Source organism: Buceros rhinoceros, unplaced genomic scaffold (assembly GCF_000710305.1).
Source record: "Buceros rhinoceros silvestris isolate BGI_N320 unplaced genomic scaffold, ASM71030v1 scaffold45830, whole genome shotgun sequence".
NCBI lineage: Eukaryota > Metazoa > Chordata > Aves > Bucerotiformes > Bucerotidae > Buceros > Buceros rhinoceros.
In genome coordinates, this window is record NW_010392196.1 from 2,870 (window position 1) to 12,419 (window position 9,550).

A 9,550-nucleotide genomic window follows, 5' to 3' on the forward strand; every position below is an offset into this window, starting at 1 on the left:
GCGAGGGGGTGGCTGCCCCCTCTCGGGGCAGCCTGGGCCAGGCTCTGCCCACCCTCAGCAGCAACAATCTCTCCCTTCTCTCTGCTCTCAATCTGTTGTCCCTGTCTTGTCCCAACAGCCCCTGATGAAAGCTTGTCCCTGTTTTTCTGACAGGCTGCTTTGTGTGCTGAGAGGCCACTATAAGGTCACCACACATTCTTGAGAGTTCTGAAGGAGGTGAAGGTACAGCAGAGGCAGGGCAGGTTTTACTGTGCCCGTTCAGGCTCCACTCACAGCATGTCCGGATCCTCGTCAGAGGTGTTGTGTGACCTGTCTGCTGCTCTCTCCTGGAGCACTGCCGCCCACTGCCTTGCTTTGAGACCAGACTTCCCCAGTGCTGATACGAGGGTACCGATATCCCCTGCCTGCACTGTGTGCTGCCGGCAGCGCCTCTGGCACACACAGCACACACCTCCACTTCAGTTCTGGCTGAAACACTCCTTGGGCCTGAAGTGGGGGAGTCAGGAGAGTCAGCACAGTTTGGTGCTGCAGAAGCATCAAGGTCTGTTTTGTTGCACAAGGGTGGGGGTTTTTGAAGGGCCACGCTCATCCCTGACCTGTTGACCCATCTGTTTTTGTCAAGCAGATGCAGCATGTAAGAAGGGGTGCACTGAGAGATGAGACCCCACCTTCACCTCGCCAGCTGAACTACCAGCCTTGTGGTCCTGCTGGCTGATACTTTTCCCAACAGTAAAGGCATTTTTCCCAATGTTTGAGAACTTGTTTCCCATCAGAGCTCTTAAAATCTCATCTTTCCCAAATCCCAGTCTGTGCTGCCTGCCCTGTTGTGTCCTTAGAGCTCCTCCGGGTTGGGTCACCCCTGGACCCCACCACAGGGCAGTTTCGGGGCTCAGTCAGTCTTCAAAGCACCCGCTACACCACCGAAGACAAGCTATGAAGAAAAAAAGGTGAAACGTGTTGGAAATCTCACACCTTATAAAATATGGGCTAAAAATCGTGACCAAACACCGCCCTGTCCCCCCAGCCACAGCAGAGGCTTTTTAAGCTCTCTGGGGAGTTTTTATGGTGACATGTGGTGCAGGAGTCGCTCTGTTCTTCATACAACAAACGAAACAAGTGCCTTGGGACTTGGTGATGCCCTAAATAGAATGAAGAATTTGTTTGTGGTATTTTCTCAGGAAAGCCTGAGACTTACTGCAGCCTTACACAAGGCTTGAGCTGACAGATAAATGAGGAGGAAGATGGGGTAGGACGTGAAGTTCTGTGGTTCCTGTCATAATCTCATCCTGAGCTTCGGGAGGGATTTAAAAATCAGAACTGTTCTTTCATGATCCTTGGTGGCAGTTCAGGGAACTTGGGTTTGTGTTAGAATTTTTTGATACCGCGTTTTGAGATGCAAAGTAAAGGTATTTCTGACATTGAATAAAATATCAGGTCAAAAGCCCTGGGGGCTCTCGCTAACCAGCAAACGTCAAAGAGCCAAATTACAGTTGCTCTGCACACTTCTCCTCTACAGCTCCAGCGGCATCTTCCTGTGTCAGTTCACCTTTGTGTGCTACAACCTCTGATGTCTCCTGGAAAAACAATTAAACTTGATTTGGCTGTGGGATTCGCATCCTGAGCTGAGCCCAGAGAACAGCGTCACGCGCTTCAGGGAGCCCGTCTTCCTCTCTGGAAGCTGCCCGAGGTCCTTGGTGTGTGAGGGACAGCAAGTGCGTTAGTTCTGTCTGCAGCCTCGCCATATGCTGATGGGGTTGGCAGTGAGGCGTAGCCTGTGTTCTCCTGCGCGAGGAGCGGGACGGGCGGTGGAGGGAGCACGGGTTGAGTGGCGGGTTGAGCAAGGAGCTGAACTGATTTGCAGGCTGTTATGTTGGGTGGGGAATGTAAATTTTTGGCTTGCAGGCCAGGCTTCGGCTGGAACTGGCATTACCAGAGGGAGAGGAGAGTAAATTGCGTGTAGGTACATGTCTCGGTGTCTGTGCCAGCCGTCGCCTCCATCACCATACTTACACTGCAGGGCGGTAACAGGCTCACAGGATCAAGAGTTTTCATCATGACCATATTTGAGAACTTGCAATTTGTGTAAGACTTTAAAATACTTAAATACTTAGTGCTGAACTGAGGGATCGAGTGTCAGCTGCCCTCTGCACGGAGGAGGAGTGAGAGGGGAGTTACACCAGGTTGAATCCCAGGCAGGATGAAGGATCAATGGTGTGAAACTGAGTGTAGGGGAAACACCCCACAACTGATATAAACTTGAACGGGGGAGAAGCAGCTGGTGTGTTTGGGGAAGAGGGGCAGTGTTCTTTGGCAGACTTTCTCTAAAGGTACCGTAGCAGAAACAGGAGGGCAGTGCTCGTGCCCTGCTAGAACCCTGCGTGAATTTGTGTGTCGGAGAGGATCTCGGGGAGTGGAACGTCGTTCCCAGGGAAGCAGCAGGGCTGGCTTGAGAAGGGACCACTGTGTGCGTGTGTCTATTCCAGCCTGGGCAAGAGCTTTCTCTCCATTTACCTCCAAAGCCCTAATCAAAGCGAGGGCTGAGAATCGGCCGAGTACGTAGTACGAGTTTATAACAGCGAGACAGTTGCCAACGCTCTGAAGAGGAAAAAGTGTTCTGTGAAGGTGGTCATGAATATCACTGAGATGGTCCAGAGGGAGAAATGAAACAGCAGTTTCCCACCTTGCTGACTTTGAACCTGAGAGTGTGATGTGCAGGAAGCAGGAACGAGGGAAATGTCGCTGTGGTGAGACTCCAGCAGCAGGCAGGGAAACACGGAGGTTTCCCTCCACAGTGCAAGTAACCTGGGGACGCTTAGGAACTCCTGGAGTTCTGTGGCTTTGGGCTTGAGATGAATGCATATGCCTCATCTTGAAAAGAGAAAGGTCAGCCTCCTTACTTGAATAGTCCTTTTCCTGTGTAAGGGCAGAGGAGGCAGGATGCTTCTTTAGAGAGCTTTCCCTAGTAAAGTGGACCCCGAAAGTTTGTGAGTCTAAACAGGAAGAACTTCCTCTCCTAAAGCTGTTGCTCAGAGCAAGGTCACCGACCGCAAACAGAGCTTGCAGCAGGTTGCGTTTGTGGCTCCCTCTGTACGCCCTGTGCCCCTCTCTGTGTGTGCCACCCCCTTGCCACGTGGGTTACGGTGTGATTTTCTGTGAACTGATGATGATAACAAAGTTAATTATGAATCACCCGACAGTGTTGAGGATGGTTTTGTACCTGAGTGGTGGCACCACAGGGAACTGCTGATCTTTAGGTTGCGTGGAGTTGTTATAATTTCACCCTCGAATCGTGAAGGAGATCTGAAGGAAGCTGCTTAGCTGCATCACAAAGCAGAAAACGTGTCCGAGGTCTCTGTCCTCGTCCTTTGTGGTACTCGCATAGGCTTAATTACTGATCGTCACACCTTTGGAAGTGGAAAGAGCGACCTGCAGTCCTGACATCATAGCACAGAATGATTTGTCCCGGAACGTTCCACGGTGGTATCTGATTTCTGGCTTTGTAGAACAACTGTGTTGCCCATGATATGCGGGGGATGACTCTGAGTATTTACCTCAGCTTTTCCTGCTGTATTTTAGCAGTCTGAGTGGTGCTTGGAAGGTATTCAAAGGGACTGTTCTTTCCCTCAGCTCTGCTCCCCTTGCTTGGATCGGAGGGAGAGGAGACTGCGGCTCAGTGATCACTAGGAACAGGATGGTTTTTATGCAGAAAAAGCACCAGAAGGACATGGTGGTAACTTCTGACTATGTTAGTCCTCTCATAGGAGCTTTTAGGTATAGAACCTGCTTTAGACCATAAACCAAGCCCTGCGGCTGGGCATGTTTTGTCTGCAGGGAGGAACCTGCTTCTCTAGACTAAAAGAGATGTTCCTTTGTCCCAAGTGAGGAGGCAGGAGGCAGCTGTGCTGAGGAGGAGTGGACAACACGAGCGGTGCTTGCCGGGCACGTAGTGAACGCGGCTGGAGCAGCTATGAAATACGCCCCGTAACAGAACCGGCTACGTGAGACCCAGCTGGACCTTGGGTTCTTCATCTGGGAGACAGTCATTCCATTCTAGGTGTTTGAACTGCCCGTTCCGCATGGCGCCTCTGAGGTTGTAGCCACCAAAGGCAAGGGTGGTGACAGCTTGGCTCTGTAGCACAGAGATACCGCAAGCACGTACGGACACTTATTAGCACAAAACTACCTTTCTGCTACAGAACGCTTTGTTTGAATTGCTGCTGGGAATACTCCCCGTGCACGTATGGTGTGTGCATTCGCCTGACCCCAGCACAGCTGCAGAACAACCCACCAGCGTTTTCCAATAGTGCTCTTGTGCTGCTGGAACAGTCCGAGCGTGGACTTGGCTGCGTGAGGTGGGACTGACTCAGAAAGCTGCCTTCTGTTACCTCATTCCTTAAAAAGGGTGGTTTTCTTGTACAGAAGGATACAGAGTACTCATATATCTCTCTTCACACATCACAAGATGTGAAAATATAGATTGGAAATAGAGTTTTGCCCTATTTCACAGGGTTTTGACATTTCCCTAAATATTAATTTTAACGGAAACAAATGGAAGTGTTGTTGAAATCCAGCTCTGGTGGTGGAGCTGCCTGGGGGGTTGCAGTTGGGTTTAGACCGTGAATGCGTCAATGTGGATCTGAGATGAGGTTCCAGAGGCAGGGTCCCCGCTGCATTGCAACGGGAGATCCTGTGCTGGTTTCTCAGCCCGTCTGTGGTTGCCTACGGGAGGCAGTTTCAGTCCACGTCCGCGGCTCAGTCTGTGGAGGTGACAGGCAGATCCTGCAGATGAGGCAGGCTCTCTCCTGAGAGACAAGAAAACCCAGTGTGCCGCTTCTTGCTGCGGGGTCTGTGGAGAGAGGGTAAGCTTGCACCAGAGGAAGGGTCTGCCAGTCTCGAACTAGGAGTAAAATCAGCCCAAATCGTTCTTTCTCCTCTAACATTACAGTAAGTAGTTGTTTCCACGTCTCTTGGGGTGTTAGTGTTTGGAAAAGCTTGTGTTTACTTGGACTGGAAGTTCAAGGGCTTTGTGAAGTTGCACTGGGTGTGTTTAGCCGGGTGATGGTCACCCCTCAACGCTCGTTTTGGCTGCTGGGGCAGCCGGAGAGGGGCACGTGGCAGCAGCCGAGCTCCAGGAAGGTGAGGTCTGGACAGCCTCCGATCAAAGCTCTCCAGTGTGCAGCACAGCTGATGGCAGAGCCCCTCCAAAGGCAGAAGTGCCAATAAAATACAAACCACAGCCCTTCTTTACCATCTCCTTTGTGTGCAAACAGCAGTCACCTGCAAAGTTGCATGTTTCTCCCTTTCTTCCCAGACTGGTATGTTTGGTAGTTGAAAAACAAATGCAGGCAGACCCAGGCCAGGTTCAGTGCGGCCTGAGGGCTGATGCAGAGAGACAGTGGTACAAGCAGCTTGTCCCAGGAGCGTTTGTTTCTGTGTAATGACAGTGTTTGCAGGTGGCTGTGCCCCTCTGGATGCTGCTTTCTTTGTGTGTGTGTTTCTTCCTCCCATGCTACTCAAACGTTCTGTGGTTTCAGCTGTCAAGGTAGTTGGTTAGCAGTGGGAGTACCATCACGTTTTGGTGCCATTCGTATTTTCCTGCCCCCTCCTCACCGCGTTCTCAAGAACTTTGTCACGACACCTTTTAAAGATGTGAGAAGCGGTACCAGCCTGTATTTCTTGTCTGATCCGTCAGTGACACAGCATTTATTACCAGGGTGGTTGGGGCAGAGAGATATTTGGTACAAGCTGGACATTGAGGATGTTATTTCTTAAAGGCAGAAATTTTGGATTTAAGTGGTATTTTAGGAAGATACTAATTAATAGTAAGAAAATTGACAGATTTTTAATTAGTTTGGATTGATGCTTGCTGTGTTTCCCTTGTCAGAGCTGCTCTGTCTGCAGCCGGGAAGCCTGTCTTAGGATTCCTGGGCTGGAGAATCCTTCAAGCGGGTTGTAAGTAGGTTGTTCGGAGTCGTATCGAAGGCAGGAGCTTCCAGGGCAGTGAGGAGGTTTGCCAGGCTGCTCTCCTCGTGGGGCTGTGGGTTCTTCAGCGTGAAAACAGCTGTGTCATCGGCAAAAAAATGTTTTGAGGTCTTTTCTGCAGGTAGAACAAGGTAGGAAGTTATTCTGTCCAGGGCTCTTGCTGCTCCATGATCTGTTTTGAATCTAAAATCAGCAGCTCACTGAGCCCGGCCGAAACGCTCCGGGTGTTGGCCTGAGTCTCGGTAGAGCCAGTAAATTTAAATAGGTTTTTTTATTTACTCTTATTGTACTTATGCTATGAGCTGGATGGGTTCACCAGATTCAGCACACGCTACTTGACAGAGCCAAGTTATCCAGGTAGAATAAAAATAAACTGCCCACGCAAAGTATGGTCTCTGCTTCCCTGAGCCTGGGCTGGGGCGAGGGGGTGGCAGCAGCTCCTGGGAGGCAGGGAGGCTTCCCTCGTGCTCTGCTGTCTGCTCTCTGCCTTCCCAGCCATCACGACTGTTTTCTTTTTGCAGATGACACGACTGGTGCTGCCCAGCATGCTGGAAAGGTGAGTCACGCTAGCACTATCCAGACAAAGTCATCATTATTTATAGGGGAGAATCCTTTCTTGAAAAATTCATTACTGTGACTAATCAGCCCAGTCTCCATGTTTTAATGGCAGAGTAATGCGGGGTGAGTCACGCTGATGGTGCATGAATCATCAGACGGTGGAAGCCTTTTCCACTCGGTTCCCTTTTTTTATTTTTCCTCTCCCTTCTCCACTGTTGTGGTGATTCCTTTTAGAACAGAATTAAAAAGCCCATCTGACTCATCAGCACCAGCTCCACAACCTGCTATTCTGAGGGGGTGGTTACAGTTCCTGGGAATAACCTTCTTAGGGCTATTTCTCTAAGTCATTGTAAGTAAAATGGATGCAAAGAATATGTTCTCGTTATACAGTAGGAGGTATATTGTGGAAAGTCTGTGATCATTTGGAAAAGAAGAATTGGAGACCAGCTCTGTAAAGGGGGAGTTAGTGCACGCCGCCGGCGCCGTGGAAGACGTGCGCTGACTTCCCAGCAGCGAAACCCAGAGGCACACAGTTTCCTTGGGGTCCCTCCAGACTGGTCTCCAGCTGATGTGGACTGTCCTGGGCTGTCGGCTGTCCCTGCTGCCGTGCTGACCCCGGCTTGCTGGACTGAGCTGTGTGGAACTGTCCCTGGCAGTCACCATGGCACTGCCTCCGAACAAATACCAGAGGAGGAACAAACCTCCAAACCCGACAGAGATTCAGAAAAAAATCGTTAGTTTTCGTATCATCCCGCTTTCTGGAAGCCTCCACTGTGGGTCAGGGTTCGGTTATTCCAGTGTCGCACAGATGTTGCACAGAGGCAGAGCAGGTCTTTCAAGGCTTCATCATGGGTACGAGCTGTCTGAGCAAGTGGCCAGTCTGGGGGTCGGTGTCGAGCACAACAGGGTGACGGCGAGCTTAGGCTCTTAGTTAAACAATGCGAGGTAAGAATGAGTTTATTTCATGTAAAGAAACTGGAATTAGAAAAGAAGACCCAAGACAGGGCTCTGGGGCAGGGCTCTGTAGTATTTCCAGTAAAGCTGGAGCAGGGTCTGTCAGGCAGAAGTTCCTCCTTGCCCCTGTCCTGTCACTGAGAGCAGAAGGGACCTGTCTTTGTGACAAACCTCTGCCCTGTGAAGCCGCCAGCATGACCAAGCCGTTCTGCTGTCCAAGGGTTTAATGAGGTTCCGTTAGCAATCTTTTGGACCTTGAAGCTCTGAACGTTTCTTACCTCCATTTCTGCTTTGTCTAAAGAAATGTGGTAGTTACCCACTTGGCAAAGTTGATCTCCTCAGCTTCTGAGGACAGAATGACGTGTGCTCCACCTAGACAAACGTACACAGGGTGTTCTGTGTTACGTATGAACCTGGGTGAGATGATTTGAACGAAAGGCAGCACACCAGGATCCTGCTGACTTGAGGTTCTGGCTGCCCTTGAGCACACCGTGTCGTCTTTCTTCTCACTTTATCCTTGCAATTCCTGAGGTAATCAGGTAGGAAAATATTCAAGAAGAAGCTTGGAAAGAAAAGGTTAATAGTGGCTGAAAAAAATCAAAGCAAGCAGCTTTTTCCTGTGTGTGTGGAGCCAGGTGAAATGAGTGCCCTGCTGGAACGAAGGCTTTGGTTCCTGTCCCAAGGAAAAACATCTGTAACGGCTTCTGTTTTGCGTTGAGAGTCGGCTGGGTTTGCAGAACACAGCAGCAATGGCCGCAGCTGCCAGCTCCCGCGTAGCCAGAGCTCACAGCCCAGGAACATCGCTCAGGGTCCTGAGCCACGGGAGGACATGGACGTCCGGCAGGTCCGAGGCATGAATGAGCGGTCGCTGTTTGCAGCTGCAACTTGGGCCAGCTATAAACCTCCCTCCTGGGGCCGCGGGTTAGGAACAAGGCTCTGAGGGCGGAACTAGAGCAGGGGTGCCATCGTTCCCCCTCCCTGGCTGGGGGGGACAGCGTGTGGGGTGTGTAGGTGTGATGTAGCGCGCTGTGGCAGCCGGCCGCGGCGCGTGCTCTTACGTGTTTGGGTGTTGGTTGTATGGCCGTATAGTGCAGCGTGGAGCAGCCTGCCCATGCTCCCCGTCCAGGTCCGTGAGGAGGAAACACGACCACCTCGTGGTGAGTCTGTTCCCTTCTGTCAGAGGAACAGCAGCATGAGGTGAACACCGCTTCGGGAGCGGCCTTTAGATTCTCCGCTGTGGCTCCTCTGCTGCGCTCTGAACGCTTACGGTGACTATTTATAATCTGCAGCTGCTTATTCCACTTACGTGAGCAGTTCCTCTGAGCATTTTCAGGCTGTCTAAGGTGGGGGACTCACCCAACTGAAAATCAAGGCTTGATGTCTTTGGGAACAAAAAACCCAACCACAACAAAAACCAGTGGACTGTTTCTAGACAAATCTCAAGCTCTGGTATTTATTGCCAGGGAAGTAGCAAGGGCATAATTGCATTACAGAGGAAGCTTTGCTCTTTCCACTTGGCGTGCAGCTGGAGCAGGCGCTGGTTGCCACAGCAACGGGGAGATGGCTAAATATAGCCTCCCCGGTGCTGGACCACTTAAGGTAGAATGATGGGGAGGTGTGAGGGTGTGGGCCTGCCTCTCTCCATCTTAACCAACTTCTTTTTTTTCCATTTCCTGCCCAGTTGAGTTGGATGGAGCCAGATTTTCTGATGCTCGCAGAGTTCTTCAGTTCCCTCCCTAAAAACATTTCTTCTGCAGTTCCTCTGAGAAGCAAAGTTGTAATTTTGGGGTAATTGGAAGGGTTCCCCCTACAGACATGCTTCTCAGTTTCCTTTTATCTGGAGGTTTAAGTTATGAGGGCTTGCACTGTTTTCTTTATCAAGAAGAACTGCAAACCACAGACCCCACGGTGGCCTTGACTGCTCCAGAGACCGATCCACGGAGCCGCTCTTATCCAAGAGGGTTTTGCTCCCTGGGTCAGACCGGTCGTTCTGGGTGGTGGTCACTGCTCCTGCTGGAAGGCTGCGGTCTGGCTGGCTGCTGCGAGAGGCGTGCCT

The 9,550-nt window shown here is 51.0% G+C and overlaps 1 protein-coding gene across 1 annotated transcript in view; it reads left to right on the forward strand.

Moving 5' to 3' along the window:
* Positions 1-9,550, forward strand: part of HSD17B12 (hydroxysteroid (17-beta) dehydrogenase 12) — a gene marked incomplete at its 5' end in the record, with an annotated part of 23,116 nt that overhangs the window by 2,324 nt on the left and 11,242 nt on the right. Inside the window, one exon of the mRNA XM_010144128.1 lies at positions 6,504-6,538. Within this exon, the coding sequence (XP_010142430.1) occupies positions 6,504-6,538 (35 nt within the window). The remainder of the gene's footprint in view (positions 1-6,503; positions 6,539-9,550) is intronic.